This window comes from Hippopotamus amphibius, chromosome 10 (genome assembly GCF_030028045.1).
Source record: "Hippopotamus amphibius kiboko isolate mHipAmp2 chromosome 10, mHipAmp2.hap2, whole genome shotgun sequence".
Classification (NCBI taxonomy): Eukaryota; Metazoa; Chordata; class Mammalia; order Artiodactyla; family Hippopotamidae; genus Hippopotamus; species Hippopotamus amphibius.
This window is the reverse complement of record NC_080195.1, coordinates 49761075-49781954: the sequence shown is the minus strand read 5'-3', so window position 1 is coordinate 49781954 and position 20880 is coordinate 49761075. Positions and strand designations below refer to the sequence as shown.

Genomic DNA, 20880 nt, shown 5'->3' with positions numbered 1-20880 from the left:
TTGAGTAAACTGGACTTGGGTGATTCTTACATTATCTCAAGCTCACATGTTCTGTGACTTGTTTGCTGCTTGGAAAATAGTCTATTCACGATTGCACTGAGAGGTAGCAAAGAGTTAAGCCATGGCAATAATTTGAGTTTCATACCTTAACTTTCAGGATTCGTACTGTTTTATCAAGTTTTTTTTTTTTAATAGTTTCTTCCACGTTCTCCTTCTAGTCTTAACATTTTTTTTTCATATCCCCGTATTCCCTCCCTTCCTTGACTCCCCCCCCTTAGTCTTAACATTTTTAAGCATAATAAAATTTACTCATTCCAACCCTTCTCCTTTTAAATGAGATGAGTCTTTCAGGAACACCTCATTAAAGGTGTTAAATAGCAAAGCAGTCAGCTTTATGAGCCATCGTGCATTGTTTGATTGTTGTACCATCACGAGTCATCGTTAAGGGAGTCATGGTTAAACCTCTTAATGACAGCATCCTGAGAATATTTCTATGATGAAATTGCTGTGTGACAGCTGGGGATCCTCTGGCATTTGGTTTGTAAAGAGTTTAATTGTTTGTCATCTAGAAAATAGTTCCCCTCACACAAGAAAAATTTTAAATGTCTTTGGTTTTCTTAATTTAGTAATATTAATGATGCTTGAAGCTATTTTGCCTTGGAATAACTTTTCCAACATTTACAAAGATTTGAGCAGACGTAATTCACGTTTCACTTCCCACTCACTCATGCTTCTGCATCAGGGCCCTGCCTCTCTCCCGCATGCCTGTTTATTATTCTACACTCCAAAAACTTGTTCTAAGTAGTTCAAGGTGGTACTTGTTAAAAAGAGGATTTGACACCCATATGGTGATTGAAAAGCAAAGGAATGGGAAGAAAAAGTAGTTAGTATCATGTATGTGTCACATACACTGTTCTTCCCTTTCCTCTGCCTCCAGGGCAGAAGAGGTTGACTCGCTTCCCTCTCTTGTCTGTGCTTTTCGGACTTCTGAGTTCTCTTCTCCTTCAAGGCTACTCTTGAATGTGAATGTATATTTTGGGGGTGGAGGAAAAAATGTGGGAAAAGAGTTTTCAGGTTCCCTGTTCAGCAGGGAACAGAACAGAGCGCTGAACAGAGTCATGAGGAAATAGGAGGAGAACAGAAAGAATGGAAGCAAGAAACGACTCTTCACTAACCCTTACAATTAAAGTCATGGTCAGAGAATTGGGACTGGAAGGGACCTAGTGATCTGTGATTATAGTACCCTAGCCTCACAAATGCACAGGGCATGCATATTGAATTTAAGCTAATCTCCCCGTTTTTCAGGAGAAGGCATGGAATCCCACACAGACATATTCCCCAGGGCCGTTCAACTAGTTAGACGCAGACCACATCCTCTGATCCCTCAACCAATTCCTCTCCCGTTGGAAGATTCTATAATGATTAGTTTCTTTTTTGTATTTCCATCACCTGGCACAGAGTAGGTGTGAAATGTTGAGCTCAACTAACTGTATTATTTGTAGGGCTGGCAGCACTTCCTAGGTCTCTGTGAGCGGCAGTCTAATAGAGTGTGGACTGGAGAGTCAGACCTGCTGTAAGTCTCAGCTTTGCCTGTTAGCACTTGGGCAGGTTTCTTTATCTTTCCAAGCCAAGGCTTTCACATCTCAATACGTGGGGATAATAATAGCTTCCACATACATAGTGCTGTGATAACACATGAAACAAGGTTATTGGAAGTATTTAGTTTGGTACGTGGCACAGATCAGAGGCTTCAGTAAATATCTGTGAAATGAGTAAGGGGTGACTTGCTGTATTTGATCTCCCCCACAGAGAGTCACCGTCCTTTACCTTTCAGGTGTGCCGTATTCTTTACAGATATGTGTTCTTATTGCCATGGTTGACTGCAGTTTGGCTAACTTCTTTTTGTCTAGAAGATGCCTGTCTCAGCTACCTCACAGCCTTTTGATTTGTTTGATTGCAGACTAATCCACGGAGGACAGCTGTTAAATGGATTGGCGGGTCCGACTGTAATGAACGCAGCTCCCTTCCTCTCCACCACATGGTTCTCTGCAGACGAGCGGGCCACGGCCACAGCCATTGCTTCGATGCTCAGTTATCTTGGGGGAGCATGTGCGTTTTTAGTGGGACCACTCGTTGTTCCAGCTCCCAATGGGACAGCGCCTCTTCTTGCCTCAGAGAATAGCAGGGCCCACATTAAGGATCGCATAGAGACTGTACTATATGCAGGTATTTGCGGTTTATTTGCTTCCTGTTATGTGTTGTCTTTTATCCCCATCATTTTCATTCTGCTTTTTGTATACTAGATCACTTCTTATGAAATAGAGGACTGAGCCATGCATGCTCATATATGTGCTTTCCTTTTATATATAGTGGAGATACCTATTTAAAACTTACCCTTTCTAGGAAGTTATTAAGTTTAAAATGTGTTATTGCTACATGGAAGGTTGTTTCTTAACTTTACACTTCCCATCTGTTTACAGTTAAGCACTGTATAACCCATTGTCTGGTGTCTTTTCTAGATATGATTATACAAAACAGAACCTCATGATCCCTGATAAATGTTTGTTAAGCATCTGTCGGCAGGTGTGAAGCCCATTTTCTCCTTTGCCGTTTTCCCGTAATTGGTCATGTTCTCTAACCTTATAAACCTAGATCACCCACAACTGATCCTTTTCATTTCCTACACTCTGTATGTTTAGTCTATTAATAAGGAATATTATTTGACCTTTTCAGAACATTCTCCTGAGTCCTTTCTCTTTATTTCTAAAGTTAAGCCCTAGTCCACTCTTAGGTTGCCTTATATATATATCCCCTCTCCCCACATGCCTGTTTATTATTTCCTTCTGCATTCAGAAAACTTTTTGTGTTTACTATATACCAAGGACCGTGCTAAACACTGGGAATTGGTAAGATCACTGATGAGATCATTGTAATACAAATAAGGGCATAAGAGCTTGGGAGCCCTAACTGACCTGGCTTTGGGAGGAAGTTGAGGAGTCAGGCAAGGCTTCACTAGGAACGTGATAATTAAAACTAAGAATTTCATAGGAGTTCACTGGATGTTCAAGTAGGTTAAGGTATTCCTTTCAGAAGGAACAGCAATTGAGACAGCGAAGAAGGTAGGAGAGAGCTCAGTATGTCCAGGGAACTGCACCGTAATTTGGTGTGACTTAGAGTAGTGTAAATATGTGTTTGGGTGTAGGTAGCAAGTGGTAGAAAATGAGACTGGAAAGATAAAGGACCAGATTATGATGAACTTCATATTATTTCACGTATTTACTTATTAATTTAACGAATATATTTTGAATTCCTGTGTATCTCTCAGTGTGCTAGGCACTGAGATGGTCCCTGCCCAGACAGAACTTACAGTGTCCCACAGGATACAGACAAACAGTTGTAAAACAGGGTGGTAAGGGCTAAAACCAAAGGCCTATAATTGCTTTGAGAGCTCAGAGGAGAAGCACATAACCAGATTTTGGAGGTCAAATGGAGCTTCATGGAGATGCAGCATCTAATTTGGAACCTGAGGGAGGAGAGAGAGTTAGCCAAATATGATGGGCAGAAGGGAAAGTACATTGGAGAGAGAGCGAACCATGGAGGAGAAGCCCAGTAAGAGTGGGGAGAGCCTGCGCCATTCAAGCCGCTGAAAGCCCAGAGTGGCTAAGATCTGGTGAGAGTGGTGATAGCTGCAGCTAGAGAGGTAAGCCAGGCCACGCAAGCCTTCTCAGCAGGAGGAAAGGGTTTGACATTCACCATGTTGTAGGCAAAGGCCACACTCTGGAGAATTTTACACTGGAGAGTTATATGATGGAATTTACACTTCAAAATGTGACTTGGAAAGAATAAAAGAGAAATTAGAGGTGGTGGCAGTAAAGAAAGCATTTAACCCCCCTGTAGACAACTCACTCCTTTCAAAGAAAGTCAAAATGTAGAAATAAATAAGTAAATAAAAGTGAAAGTAGGTAAAACATAAATTTTAAAGTTTATTTTGGTTATATCATTCTTTTTATTGAAAGCTTAAGCAATCGTTGTGTCTTTTAAATGACTGGGTTTTAGGTACTACTGGGCATGTGTTAGTGCTTTACATCCTCTGGCTTGTGGTTCCCATGCAGTCAAGCAGAAACCTCTACTCAAAGCTTCCAGCTATTGCTTCAGTGCTTTCATATTTTCTAGTTTGCCTCCCTGAGATAATGTCCCATTTAAAATTATTTGCTTGGAATCATGACCTTAAAAGATTAATGACTCAGACTAAAATTATTGCAGACAAAGACATCATAAGTAAACTGTAGACCAATATATATAGGCACACAAGTCCTGAACGAAATGTTAGAAAACCAAATCCAGTAACATAAGGATTATACACCACCAAATGGGGTTTATTCCTAGAATGCAAGTTGGTTTAACATTCAAAATTTAACTAATGTAATATGTTAAATCAATAGAATAAAGGAGAAAAGCTATGTGATCATCTTAATAGATGGAAAAGAAAAAAAAAAGCATTTGACAAATCCAACACCCTTTCAAGATAAAAGCAGCCAACAAATTAGAAATAGACAGGAGCTCTCTCAACCTAATAATATTAGGGCACCTAGGAAAAGCTCATAGATAAGATCACATTTAGTAGTCAAAGACTGAATACACCCTCCCTGAGATCAGGAACAAGACAAGTGTATCCACTCTTGCCATGTCTACTTAACATCGTGCTGGAGGTTCTAACCAGGATCACCGAGTAAGAAAAAGAAGTAAAAGGCATCTAGATCAGAAAGGAGGAAGTAAAGCTATCTCTATTGAAAATGACATGATATTGAATATAGAAAGTCCTCTGTAAGCTACTAAAACACTATTAGATCTAAGAAAACAAGTTTTAGGATGCCAGATTAATGTATAAAAAATCAACTGTATTTCTATACATTTGCAATGAACAATCCAAACATGTCATTAGGAAAACAGTGCATTTGCAACAGTCTCAAAAAGATTAAAATATTTAGGAATAAATTTAACAAAATAAGTGTAAAACTTGCACTCTGAAGATTGTAAAGCACTACTGAAAGAAAGTAAAGAAGACCTAAAGAAATGGAAAGACATCCTGCTCATGAGTTGGAAGTTTTAATATTGTGACGATAGTAATACTCCCCACATTTATCTACAAATTCAGTGCAATCTCGATTAATATTCAGCAGCCTTTCTTGCAGAAATTGACAAGCTGATCCTAAAATTTGTATGGAAATGCAAGGGACTCAGAATAGCTAAAACAACCTTGAAAAAGAACAAAGTTGGAGAACTCAGAATTCCCAGTTCAAAACTTACTACAAAGCTACACTGATCAAGACAGCATGGTACTGGCATAAAGAAAGACGTGTATCAACAGAACATAAGTGAGATTCTAAAAAATAAACCATTACATCTATAGTCAATTGACTTTTGACAACAGTGCCAAGACAATTCAATGGGGAAAGAACGGTCTTTTTAACAAGTGGTATTGGAATAACTGGATATCCACATGCAAAGGAATCAATTTGAATCCCTTCCTTACCCCATACGTAAAAATTAACTCATAATAGGTCATAAACCTAAATGTGAAAACTAAAACTATAAACTCTTAGAAAAAAACATAGAAGTAACCTTCATGACCTTGGGTTAGGTGAAGCCTTTTTATAAGGGACACCGAGAGCGCAAATGGCAAAAGAAAAAATAGAAAAACTGGATTTCATTAAAATTAAAATCTTGTGCTTCAAGAGACACCATCAACAAAGTGAAAAGACAACCCACAAAATGGGAGAAAATAACTGCAAATCATATATCTGATAAGGAACTTGTATCCAGAATATATTTAAAAACTCTTACAACTCAGCAACAAAAAGACAAACAATTTGATTTAAAGATGGGCAAATGACTGGAACAGACGTTTCTCTAAAGAAGATACATCAATACAGTTGGCCAAGAAGCACATGAAAAGACGCTCATTGTCATTAGTCGTTAGGGAAATGCAAATCAAAACCAGAATGAAATCAACTTCACACCCAGTAGGGTGACTATAATCCATAAAATGGAAAATAACAGGTGTTGATGAGCAAAGTGGAGACATCAGAACACTCCTACACTGCTGGTAGTAATATAAAATGGTACAGCCACTTCGGAAACCGTTTGGCAGTTCCTCAAACTGTAAAACATAGATTACCATATGACCCTCCAATTCCATTTCCAGGTATGTGCCTAAGTGAGATGAAAACATACATCCATGCAGAAATTTGCACATAGATATTCGTAGTAGCATTATTCATAATAGCCCAAAAGTAGAAACAATCCAAATGTCTGTTAACTAAGTGGTTTTTTAAATGTGCTATATCCATTCAATGGAACAGTATTTGGCCAAAAAAAAAAAAAAAGAAAAAAGTACTGCTCCCACATGGTTGATTCTTGGAAACGTTAAGCTAAGTGAAAGAAGTCACAAAAGACTGCATGTTATATAATTCCATTTATAATAAATGTCCATAATACTCAAATCCTGAAGAGATTAAAAGTAGATTAATGGTTGCCTAGGGCTGGGAACTTTGTGGGGTGATGGATACAGAGTTTCTTTGGGGGATGACGAAAAAGTTTTTAAATTGTGGTGATGGTTGTGAAATTCATGGAATTGCACACTTTCAGTGTCTGAATTACATCTCAGTGAAGCTGTTTACGAAAATGCCAGTAGAAAGATGGGCAAAGAATACAACAAGGCAATCACAGAAGAAGAAATACAAATGGCCAATAAGCACATGGAAGGTGCTCATTCATTGTTCCTAATAATTAAAAGGACTGTAAATTAAAACAATTCATTAACTTTTTGTTGTTCCTCAGACTGACCAATAATAAAGACATTATCTGTGGTTAAGTGTCTTGTAGAAATACTGTACCTTTTGCTAAGAATATAGCCCTAGAGGGTGGAAAAAGATGGCGGCGAAGTAGAGAGACGTGGAGTGCATCCCTCTCCACAGATGCATTGGGAATGCACGGAAGGACACAGTCATTCCCACAGAGAACCAGCTGAACACCAGCAGATGGCCTTGGACACCGGAAAGGGCTGCGGAGAACCTGACATAGCCGGTAGGGAGGCATCTACGAGGGCTCAAAGAGGGTGAAGCGGCGGAGCTGTGGCAGACGGGAGGGAGTGAGAAACATACGGAGGGTCCGCAGCGCAGCTCAGCGTTCCCGGACCGAGACATCGATCCGCGGCTGAACGGAGGGTCCAGGAGCGGGAGCGTGGGAACCGGAGAGCTGGTTCAGGGGGAGAAACATTGTTGCCGGTAGGGTGACGGACCGAGAGGACAGGAGGGAGGAGGTCCGCGGAGAGGAGTGCCGATCCCTGAGAGCTGCCCGGCCATGATGGCGGCTGGAGGCTGCAGGCTCCCGGGCGGGGGGGGGAGGAGTCGCGCGCATAGCCTCTCTCTCTCTTTCTGCGCCTCTGCAACAGGCAGCGGAGAGACGCCCTGCGGGGCCACATAAGGCGCTCAGGGATAACAAGCACCCTCAGGCGCTCGGGCGGGGCTAGATTAAAACTCCTTGCAACGCCAGCAGCAGGGAGGCTGCCGAGAGAAAAAAAAAAAAAAAAAAACCAGCATCAAAAAGAAAAAACCCCGAGAGAGGCCCAACTCTAAGACTTTCTGTGTACGCCTGAGCCACCAGCGCCCTCTGCAACAGGCACCTCCAAGCCTGACTGAAGCAACAGTGCGCCACTGCTCACTCACTCCCAGGAGAAGGAGCCACTATTGCACCCTCTCCCTCCCCACACACCGAGGCTTACAGACGAACAATAAAGGAACCTCTGCTGGTCACAGAATAACGCAAAAAAAAAAAAACCCAAGGCAAGGAAAAGGACACTTACAGCTGAGACGCTAAGGAAACAGAAATAGTAGTATCAATACCTATTGAACTGGTCCATTCGGGGATCAGTTCTGGATTTTTTTTTTTTTTTTTTCCTTTCTCTCTTTTTTTTTTTTTTTTTTTTTTTTTTGATTTATTAAATACGATCTTAGCCCTAAGGGATTTACAAGTTTTACAACATAATTTTATAAGGATATTTTTTACTCTTTTTTTTTTTTGTTGTTTTGTTTTGTTTTGTTTTGTTTTGTTTTGTTTTGCCTTTTAAAATACTTCTATATCTAGCTAAGTTTTTGGTAGTACGGACAAAATATCTTTCATACTTTCCTTTCATCCCTTTCTTTTATACACTTCTATTCCTTTCTTTTTCTTTGCATATTTCCAACCACATTACGCTCTTCTGTTCCCCTTTCTTCCAGCCATTTTAAGTGTATTTTATCTTAACATACTTATAAGCAACACTATCGGTCTGCTCAGACTCCTTGCTCTATTCTCCAGATGATGCACTGCCTTGGTATTAATATTAGGCTTTTGTCTTTATCTTAGTTCTTAGTACAATTGTCTAATTACATTCTGAGAATCTCCATTCTCTCTGGTGGTACTCCAGCTCATTTCTATATTTGATCCTAGCTTACAAAATCTCCCTGGATTGATGTTTGTATGTGTAGGGTGTTATTTGTTGTTTGTTTGCTTTTGCTTTTGTCTCTGATTTGTTCTGTTTCAGTTGTCAATTTCTGCTGGGTTTCTCTCTGAATATCTGATAGCACACTGGGGTTCTGTCAGGTCTTTCTAGAGCCTTATGTCCTAACGGATTCAATAATTGTGTGTCTTATACATGTATGTGTTTCCTAGACTGAATATTCGTCTAATCCAATACTTGGACATTAGTCTGAGGCTTGGACAGTCTTCTATAAACACCTCTATCACCAGGACAAGCAACCCCAAAAGCTTGGACAACCATGAGGAAACAAAGAAACACCATGCAGGCAAAGGAGCAGGAAAAAAACCCACAAGACCAAATAAATGAGGAGGAAATAGGAAAAATGCCTGAAAAAGAATTTAGAGTAATGATAGTAAAAATGATACAAAATCTCGATAACAAAATAGAGAAAGTACAAGAAACAGTTCATAAGAACTCAGAAAAACAAACAGCAATGGATAACAAAATAACTGAAATTAAAAATACTCTAGATGCTCTAACCAGCAGAATGACTGAGGCAGAAGAACGAATAAGTGAGTTGGAAGATAGAATGGAAGAAATAAACGCCACAGAGCAGGAAAAAGAAAAAAAAATAAAAAGACTAGAAGACAGCCTCAGAGACCTCAGTGATAACCTTAAACGTACCAACATTCGAATTATAGGCATCCCAGAAGAAGAAGAAAACAAGAAAGGGTCTGTGAAAATATTTGAAGAGGTTCTAGTGGAAAACTTCCCCAACATGGGAAAGGAAATAATGAACCAAGTCCAAGAAGCACAGAGAGTCCCATACAGAATAAACCCAAGGAGAAATACACCAAGACACATATTAATCAAACTAACGACAATTCAACACAAAGAAAAAATATTAAAAGCAGCAAGAGAAAAGCAACAAACAACATATAAGGGAAAACCCATCAGGATAACAGCTGACCTTTCTACAGAAACTCTGCAGGCCAGAAGGGAATGGCAGGATATACTGAAAGTCCTGAAAGAGAGAAACCTACAGCCAAGAATACTTTACCCAGCAAGAATCTCATTCAGATTTGAGGGAGAAATCAAAAGCTTTCCAGACAAGCAAAAGTTAAGAGAATTCAGCACCACCAAACCAGCCTTACAACAAGTGCTAAAGGAACTTCTCTAAGTAGGAAACACAAGAAAAGGAAAACACCTACAAATACAAACCCAAAACAATTAAGAAAATGGTAATTGGAACACACATGTCAATAATCACTTTAAATGTAAATGGATTAAATGCTCCAACCAAAAGACACAGACTGGCTGAATGGATACAAAAACAAGACCCTTCTATATGCTGCCTACAAGAAACCCACTTCAGACCAAGGGATACATATAGACTGAAAGTGAAGGGATGGAAAAAGATATTCCATGCAAATGGAAGTCAAAAGAAAGCTGGAGTAGCAATACTCATATCAGACAAATTAGACTTGAAAGTAAAGACTATTAAAAGAGACAAGGAAGGACACTACATAATGATCAAGGGATCCATACAAGAAGAACATATCACAATGGTAAATATCTATGCCCCCAATATAGGAGCACCTCAATACATAAGGCAAATGCTAACAGCTATAAAAGGGGACATCGACAGTAACACAATTATAGTGGGAGACTTGAACACCCCACTTACATCAATGGACAGATCATCCAAACAGAAAATAAATAAAGACACACAAGCTTTAAATGACACATTAGACCATCTCGACTTAATTGATATTTATAGGACATTCCATCCAAAAACGACAGACTACACTTTCTTCTCAAGTGCACACGGAACATTTTCCAGGATAGATCACATCTTGGGTCACAAATCAAACCTCAGCAAATTCAAGAAAATTGAAATCATATCAAGCATCTTCTCAGACCACAACGCCATGAGACTAGATATCAATTACAGGAAAAAAACTGCAAAAAAGACAAACACATGGAGGCTAAACAATTCACTATTAAACAACCAAGGAATCACTACAGAAATCAAAGAGGAAATCAAAAAGTATCTAGAAACAAATGACAACGAAAACACAACAACCCAAAACCTATGGGACGCAGCAAAAGCAGTTCTAAGAGGGAAGTTTATAGCAATACAGTCCTACCTTAAGAAACAAGAAAATGATCGAATAAACAACCTAACCTTACACCTCAAACAACTAGAGAAAGAAGAACAAAGAAACCCCAAAGTGAGCAGAAGGAAAGAAATCGTAAAGATCAGAGCAGAAATAAATGAAAAAGAAAGGAAAGAAACCATAAGAAAAATAAATAAAACTAAAAGCTGGTTCTTTGAGAAGATTAACAAAATTGATAAACCATTAGCCAGACTCATCAAGAAAAAAAGGGAGAAGATGCAAATCAACAGAATTAGAAATGAAAAAGGAGAAGTCACAACGGACACCTCAGAAATACAAAACATCATGAGAGACTACTACAAGCAACTATATGCCAATCAATTGGATAACCTGGAAGAAATGGATACATTCTTAGAAAAATACAATCTTCCAAGACTGAACCAGGAAGAAATAGAAACCATGAACAGACCAATCACAAGTACAGAAATTGAGGCAGTGATTAAAAATCTCCCAACACACAAAAGCCCAGGACCAGATGGATTCACAGGCGAATTCTATCAAACATTTCGAGAAGAGTTAACACCTATCCTTCTCAAACTCTTCCAAAATATTGCAGAAGGCGGAGCACTCCCAAACTCATTCTATGAGGCTACCATCACCCTGATACCAAAACCAGGCAAAGAAGTCACAAAAAAAGAAAACTACAGACCAATATCACTGATGAATATAGATGCAAAAATCCTCAACAAAATACTAGCTAACAGACTGCAACAGCACATTAAAAAAATCATACACCACGATCAAGTGGGGTTTATCCCTGGGATGCAAGGATTCTTCAATATACACAAATCAATCAACGTGATACATCATATCAACAAATTGAAGGATAAAAACCATATGATCATTTCAATAGATGCAGAAAAAGCTTTTGACAAAGTTCAACATCCATTTATGATAAAAGCTCTCCAGAAAATGGGCATAGAAGGAAATTACCTCAACATCATAAAAGCCATATATGACAAACCAAAAGCCAACATTGTTCTCAATGGAGAAAAACTGGAAGAATTCCCTCTAAGAACAGGAACAAGACAAGGGTGTCCACTCTCACCACTGTTATTCAACATAGTTTTGGAAGTGTTAGCCACAGCAATCAGAGAAGAAAAAGAAATTAAAGGAATCCAAATTGGAAAAGAAGAAGTAAAATTATCACTCTTTGCAGATGACATGATACTATATATAGAAAACCCTAAAGACTCTACCAGAAAACTGCTAGCACTCATTGATGAGTTTAGTAAAGTAGCAGGATACAAAATTAATGCACAGAAATCTCTTGCATTCCTATACACTAACAACGGAAGAGCAGAAAGAGAAATTAAGGAAACTCTCCCATTCACCATTGCAACCAAAAGAATCAAATACCTAGGAATAAACCTGCCTAAGGAGGCAAAAGATCTGTATGCAGAAAACTTTAAGACATTGATGAAAGAAATCAAAGATGACATAAACAGATGGAGGGATATACCATGTTCCTGGATTGGAAGAATCAACATCGTGAAAATGACTGTACTACCCAAAGCAATTTACAGATTTAATGCAATCCCGATCAGATTACCAATGGCATTTTTCACAGAACTAGAGCAAGAAATCTTACGATTTGTATGGAAACGCAAAAGACCCCGAATAGCCAAAGCAATCTTGAGAAGGAAAAATGGAGTTGGTGGAATAAGGCTTCCTGACTTCAAACTATACTACAAGGCCATAGTGATCAAGACAGTATGGTACTGGCACAAAAATAGAAAGGAAGATCAATGGAATAGAATAGAGAACTCAGAAGTAAGCCCAAACACATATGGGCACCTTATCTTTGACAAAGGAGGCACGAGTATACAATGGAAAAAAGACAGCCTCTTCAATAAGTGGTGCTGGGAAAACTGGACAGCAACATGTAAAAGAATGAAATTAGAACACTTCCTAACACCATACACAAAAATAAGCTCCAAATGGATTAAAGACCTACATGTAAGGCCAGACACTATAAAACTCCTAGAGGAAAACATAGGCAGAACACTCTATGACATACATCAAAGCAACATCCTTTTTGACCCACCTCCTAGAATCATGGAAATAAAATCAAGAATAAATGAATGGGACCTCATGAAACTTAAAAGCTTTTGCACAGCAAAAGAAACCATAAACAAGACTAAAAGGCAACCCTCAGAATGGGAAAAAATAATTGCCTATGAAACAACGGACAAAGGATTAACCTCCAAAATATACAAGCAGCTCATGCAGCTTCATACCAAAAAAGCAAATAACCCAATCCACAAATGGGCAGGAGACCTAAATAGACATTTCTCCAAAGAAGACATACAGATGGCCAACAAACACATGAAAAGATGCTCAACCTCACTAATCATCAGAGAAATGCAAGTCAAAGCCACAATGAGGTATCACTTCACACCAATCAGAATGGCCATCATCACAAAGTCTGGAAACAACAAATGTTGGAGAGGGTGTGGAGAAAAGGGAACTCTCCTGCACTGTTGGTGGGACTGTAAGTTGGTACAGCCACTATGGAAAACAATTTGGAGGTTCCTCAAAAAACTACAAATAGAACTACCATATGATCCAGTCATCCCACTCCTGGGCATATACCCAAAGAAAACCATAATCCCAAAAGAAACTTGTACCATAATGTTTATTGCAGCACTCTTTACAATAGCCAGGACATGGAAGCAACCTAAATGCCCATCAACAAATGAATGGATACAGAAGATGTGGCATATATATACAATGGAATATTACTCAGCTATAAAAAGGGATGAGATGGAGCTATATGTAATGAGGTGGATAGAACTACAATCTGTCATACATAGTGAAGTAAGTCAGAAAGAGAAGGACAAATATTGTATGCTAACTCACATATACGGAATCTAAAAATGGTACTGATGAACTCAGTGACAAGAACAAGGACGCAGATACAGAGAATGGACTGGAGAACTCGAGGTATGGGAGGGGGCGGGGGGTGAAGGGGAAACTGAGACGAAGCGAGAGAGTAGCACAGACATATATATACTACCAACTGTAAAATAGTCAGTGGGAAGTTGTTGTATAACAAAGGGAGTCCAACTCGAGGATGGAAGATGCCTTAGAGGACTGGGGCAGGGAGGGTGGGGGGGACTCGAGGGGGGGGCGTCAAGGAAGGGAGGGAATATGGGGATATGTGTATAAAAACAGTTGATTGAACCTGGTGTACCCCCAAAAAAATAAAAAAAAATAAAAAAAAAAAAAAAGAATGAAATTAGAACACTTCCTAACACCATATACAAAAATAAACTCCAAATGGATTAAAGACCTACATATAAGGCCAGACACTATCAAACTCCTAGAGGAAAACATAGGCAGAACACTCTTTGACATACATCAAAGCAACATCCTTTTTGACCCACCTCCTAGAATCATGGAAATAAAATCAAGAATAAACGAATGGGACCTCATGAAACTTAAAAGCTTTTGCACAGCAAAAGAAACCATAAACAAGACTAAAAGGCAACCCTCAGAATGGGAAAAAATAATTGCCTATGAAACAACGGACAAAGGATTAACCTCCAAAATATACAAGCAGCTCATGCAGCTTCATACCAAAAAAGCAAATAACCCAATCCACAAATGGGCAGAAGACCTAAATAGACATTTCTCCAAAGAAGACATACAGATGGCCAACAAACACATGAAAAGATGCTCAACCTCACTAATCATCAGAGAAATGCAAGTCAAAGCCACAATGAGGTATCACCTCACACCAATCAGAATGGCCATCATCACAAAGTCTGGAAACAACAAATGTTGGAGAGGGTGTGGAGAAAAGGGAACTCTCCTGCACTGTTGGTGGGACTGTAAGTTGGTACAGCCACTATGGAAAACAATTTGGAGGTTCCTCAAAAAACTACAAATAGAACTACCATATGATCCAGTCATCCCACTCCTGGGCATATACCCAAAGAAAACCATAATCCCAAAAGAAACTTGTACCATAATGTTTATTGCAGCACTCTTTACAATAGCCAGGACATGGAAGCAACCTAAATGCCCATCAACAAATGAATGGATACAGAAGATGTGGCATATATATACAATGGAATATTACTCAGCTATAAAAAGGGATGAGATGGAGCTATATGTAATGAGGTGGATAGAACTACAATCTGTCATACAGAGTGAAGTAAGTCAGAAAGAGAAAGACAAATATTGTATGCTAACTCACACATACGGAATCTAAAAATGGTACTGATGAACTCAGTGACAAGAACAGGGAAGCAGATACAGGGAATGGACTGGAGAACTCGAGGTATGGGAGGGGGCGGGGGGTGAAGGGGAAACTGAGAAGAAGCGGGAGAGTAGTACAGACATATATATACTACCAACTGTAAAATAGTCAGTGGGAAGTTGTTGTATAACAAAGGGAGTCCAACTCGAGGATGGAAGATGCCTTAGAGGACTGGGGCAGGGAGGGTGGGGGGGAATCGAGGGGGGGGGCATCAAGGAAGGGAGGGAATATGGGGATATGTGTATAAAAACAGTTGATTGAACCTGGTGTACCCCCCAAAAAAATAAAATAAAATAATAATAATTAAAAAAAAAAAAAAAAAGAATATAGCCCTAGAATTACAATTATCCCACTGAAAGGACATCTAGAAATCACTTAATCCATTCCCTTTATTAGGCCAGAAAGAGTAAGGGGTTCATTCAATTTATAAGTTAATTAATGGCATAGGTAGGTCTATAAGGTATCCTGAGTTTTCTACTAGAGGGATGCTTTTCTGCTAAATTGGGCACAGTTAAAAGCTGGGACTTCCTGTGCTAGAACTGTGGAGAGAGTGATCGGGACTCCCACGAACCTTTCCTTTTGTAATGGTGCCAAACTAAGATTGTTCAGATGTTTGTTTTACCTCTGATTGTTTAATAGCCTACATTAGCTACTCTTGTGTTTGTTAAATTTTGCTCTCTGTCTCTTGGTTTCTTTCTTTCTTTTTTTCTTTTTCTTTCTTTCCTTTTTTTTTTTTTGGATGCTTTCCTGTTTTGTTCAGATTTCCCATATAGCCTATAAGTTGAGTCTGTCCTACACAATGCATCCGATTATCCTATCATTGATCAAACCTTATCCTATCCTATTCTTATTAATTTTCTATTATATTGCTTATTTCTGGGGACCATGCTTCTTAGACAGTCATCCTAGACCTGTTTAAAGATCTCTGTTACAGATAGTACTATTGGTTTTTAATGTGTTTTCTCCATAGAGAAACATTTGTTTACTGCCTCATTCCTCTTTCTATGTAGTGTACCATACCATAGGTCTACCATACTTATTTCTTTATAGTATGACTTCTTACCTGCTGAAAGTTATGTCTTTATATATTGGTCTTTCTCACAAGACTGAGCTGTTTTGGCTAGGCAAATCCTATATTTTGCTTATCTTTATGTATCTAAATCTTCATTGATGCGCAGTAAATATTTCTTCGATAAATACTTGAAATATTGAACTTTTTGTGTTGTTTAACATTTTACTTTTTTTGCTTTGTTTTGTTTTTCAGAATTTGGAGTTGTCTGCTTACTGTTTTCTGCAACTCTAGCTTATTTCCCACCCCGGCCTCCTCTTCCTCCCAGTGTTGCTGCAGCTAGCCAGCGGCTGAGTTATCGGCGGAGCTTTTGTAGGTTATTAAGGTAAATATACTTAAAATCACAGAGTGGTTTTGACTAGCACCTTGAAGATAATTCCACATTTATCTAAGATAATTTAAGATAGTAGTTTTTCAACAACCTACTAATCAGGTTGTAAATATAACTAATAAAATACTGATTAAATATTTTAGAGGGATTTCCTATCAGAAATCTATCTTTAAAAAATTGCCCAAAGCAAAAACTGCTATAATTTTTGCCTTCTCTATATACCACCTATACTATTACTTACTTAATATTTAAAAAATCAAATATTTTATTTAAATAATTTTCTTTTATAAGGAAACATCACATAACAGTATCTGTGAAATCATGGGTTTTATGTGTTTATTATATTTTTCATGATATGCAAATTATTTTTATTCATTATGTATTTCTTAATACACATTAAAATAAACAAATGCTAGTTTTAATACAAAGTGAATAAAATAATGTTTATGTACATATCACCAAAAATCACCTTGAACCTCCAGTGGGATCATACTTCAAGAAACTTAATTTTTTATTTTACTTTATTTTATTGGTACAACTTAAATGCAATTAGATTAAATTCCGCCCATGAAGGCTTCAGATACTTGAAGGTGCAGCACTGAATTTGATTCTTTGGATATACAGACCATCGCTGGTGATTGTGATTTGTAGATGGGCCACTGGAACCTATCTTTTGAAATGTCTCTCCAGTCAGTTGTGATGAGTTGTATTGATTCATCATCAGCTCTGCCTAGTTAGTTCTTTGTTTTCTAGCCTTCCTCTCCCACAGATGGTAAGTTCCGTGTGGTCAAGAATTATCTTTGTATCCTCTATATTAATAATGTCCAATAGGAATGTAATGGGAGCCACATGTGTAGTTTCATATCTCCGTAGCCTTGTTGAAAAAAGTAGAAAGAAACAGGTAAAATTAATTTTAATAGCATATTTTGTTTAACTCAATATATTTAAAGTATTATTTCAACATGTAATCAGTATTCAAAATTATTAATGAGATACTTTACATTCTTTGTAGAAAATCTTTGAAATCCAGTGTGTATTTTATACTTACAGCATGTCTCAATTTAGATGCTATATTTGCATTAGAAATACTTCGTCTGCATTTAGATTTCAACAAATTTACTGTTAATTTTTTCACTGAGCAGTGTCTCCCATATAGCACTATTTATCTAAAGTTAAAAATTACTTGCAATTTTTCAAATTTTGAATTGACACATCTTTGATATTATTTGAAAGGCTTTGTGTTCTACAGATAATTGTTTGAGCCTTAATTGAAGATCTTTCACTTCTGTAAAATACAATTTTTTCTCTTCATAATATTAAACAAAACTTCCATAGCTAAAATAACAATTTCTTTTACCATCTCTCTATCTAAAAATGTTTTTCTTTTTGTACAGGAATCTAAAGCATTTTACAGCGGACCAAAAGTATAAGCTCAGATCTTTAAAAATTCTTTAAAAATGTTTGTTGAATATTTAATTTAGCCTTCAGACAACTAATTTTCTTCTTTTTTGACTTTAAGAAGAAACTTCTTATAAAATTCAGTTTGTTGAACATGTCCCTTAATATCATCCACTTAATTATCCTAAAAATGTTTTTACACAACAGACTTTACTCTTCTGCAAAAAGTTGCATTTACCATTCATTGTGAAATTTGCAACATACTTCGTCTCTTATTTCTTTTCTTTCTGCATAAAATATTCATAGGCAAATTACAATGTTCTATCAGTGTGTAAAAAAAATTAGAACTGAGTTAGTTCTTTGACACCAAGAAGATCAGCGATGGGTTATAATACTAGAAACAACATATGCTACCATGTGCACACTACAGTATTATCTTACCCAATGCAGCAGTTAAAGTGAAATATATTAGTACTTCTGCCAAGAAAATAAAGTTGTGTTCAATGGAAAAATACTTTGCACTGTTTCTGTTTTTACATGGATTTAAATTAATTAAAATGAAATAAAATTAAAAATTAGTTTTTCAGTTGCACTAGTCACATTTCAAATGCTCAGTAGCCACACTTGACTGGTGGCTACCGTGTTAGACAGCATAGCTATGTAACATTGTTTTTCAAACTTTGATTCATAGCCAACCAATTTAGTAGGTTGATCACCTTTAAAAAAAAAAAAAACAAAGTAGAATGGAATAAAATAGAATACAAAATATTATTGCATCACATATAGTAATGATGCATATTTTTTTAATTTATTTATTTATTTATTTATTTTTTTGGGGGGGTACACCAGGTTCAATCAACTGTTTTTATACACATATCCCCGTATTCCCTCCCTTCCTTGACGCCCCCCCCTCGAGTCCCCCCCACCCTCCCTGCCCCAGTCCTCTAAGGCATCTTCCATACTCGAGTTGGACTCCCTTTGTTATACAACAACTTCCCACTGACTATTTTACAGTTGGTAGTATATATATGTCTGTGCTACTCTCTCGCTTCTTCTCAGTTTCCCCTTCACCCCCCGCCCCCTCCCATACCTCGAGTTCTCCAGTCCATTCTCTGTATCTGCTTCCTTGTTCTTGTCACTGAGTTCATCAGTACCATGATGCATATTTTTTGATGATACTTTTGTTTCAGTATATAATGTACTGAATATTAGTAAGTCACTAAGTAAATATTTCTTACTCTGGAGTACAGTAAAACATTTTTGAAAACCACATCTCTGCATCATCTAGTAAATTGTCTTCCATATAATAGGCAAAGAAATAATATTAGTTCGATTGAATTGTGATCAGTGGCACACATTTGTAAGTTGGGAGTTAAAATGATAGTTTTTTTTTTTTTAATGCTATTTAAGTTTTTCTTCATGCAAAGCTAGAGTGTAGAGAGCAATAGGTAAGGCTAGAGAGGTAGGTTCGGGTCAGATTATGCCATCCTAATAATTTTGAACTATTCTGTGGGAAATGAGGAGGCATTGCAGAGTTTTAAGGTAAGGAGTTATGTAGGAGATTGTTCTGACAAGGAAAAAACAACTTAAAATGATTCCTCTGACCACAGTATACCCCGTGTTTGCTTCTAATTACTCTAGAGTCAAGATCTTTATTCTCTGTTTAAACTGTAAAGTATAAGATCTTTCTTCTCTATTAAAAACCCTTTACACCAGTGCCTAACATTCCTTTGTCTCTTACCATAATCATTTGTTGGCCGCAGGATTGCCTGCTTCTACTTTGGGCTCTCCAGGGGAGTTCTTCGGGCTTGCCCTACTCCATTCCCCTAACCTACCCATGTAATTTCCCCTGATATCATTGCTTTCTGGATTAATCAGAATAACTGCTTCTCTAGATTCTAATTCCATTTTCCGGGCAGAAAAAAGCAAATCAATGGTTATGCTCCAAAGCGTCCATCACAGTTATTTACTTACTGTCCGTATGATTCCCATCACTTAATACGCATTTAACCCGTGTAACCTAATGTAAGCATTTCTCTCCCTTCATGTATCAGTTTAATGTTTGATAATGGCGGTGGTGGTTTTTGCCTTTTAGACTTCAAGAGTAGAGAGCTGAGTTGAATGTGTTCCTTACTTCAGGATACATGAACACGTTTATTCATTTATTTAGTCATTCATTCTTTTATTTATATTTCTCACTCCCATTTCCTTCCACCTACCTAGGCCACCTCTCAGATGCATTTTACATGTATCTCTTTGTGCTTTTGTGACATTTGTATTGTTTTGTATGCCTCTATGTTTAATTTATCTAAACTACGACGCATTAGACATATTCTGTTTGGCTTTTTTCACTAAACACTGTGGTTTTTCTATTACTTTTCATTTTGGAAATACAAAGGTAGAATAGTATAACCTCTGTATTCCCATAACCAATATCAGCAATTACCAATTTATGGCCAATATTGTTTCATTTGTACTCTACCCACTTCCCCCCTTCCTGTATCATGAAGCAGATCCCAAATGACAAATCATTTCATCCATAAATATTTCAATACGTATATGCTAAAAAGATAGGAACACTAAAAATATTTTAACAGTAGTTTGTCAAATCAGTGTTTCAATTTCCAGTTGTCTCATAAGTGTCATAAGTGTTTTTTTTTAATAACAGTTTGTTAGAATCAAGATCTATAATAAATTGGGTCCATGCGTTACAGTTGGCTCAAATGCCTTATAATCTGTAGGTTTCTTTGCCATTTCTCTCTCTTTCGCTTGCAATTTATTTGTTGAGGAGCCAGCTCTCTTGCCTCCAAGGTCTGGATTTTGTTGATTGTCTCTTTGTAGACTAGTGTGCCAAGTTCCTCTGCCCTTTGTATTTCCTGTAAATTGTTAGCTAGGGCTATGTTCTGATTCAGGTTGTTTTTGGTTTTGGTTTTGATCTTACAAGACTGCTTCATGGGTGATACTACCTTCTATCAGGAGGCATATGACATCTGGATAGCTCTCATTTATCATATCAGTGCTCTCTGTTTTCAAGATGTATCCCTGTGCTGTGTGTACACCTAGTTCTTTGTACTCCGAGGTGTGAAACCATCATGCTTTATCTGCCCACTCCCA

The 20880-nt window shown here is 37.6% G+C and overlaps 1 protein-coding gene across 1 annotated transcript in view; it reads left to right on the top strand.

Annotated features, from left to right (window-relative positions):
• Positions 1 to 20880, top strand: part of SLC49A4 (solute carrier family 49 member 4) — a 95809-nt gene that overhangs the window by 25000 nt on the left and 49929 nt on the right. Inside the window, exons 3-4 of the mRNA XM_057697785.1 lie at positions 1961 to 2226; positions 16233 to 16362. Coding sequence (XP_057553768.1) covers positions 1961 to 2226; positions 16233 to 16362 — 396 coding nt within the window. The remainder of the gene's footprint in view (positions 1 to 1960; positions 2227 to 16232; positions 16363 to 20880) is intronic.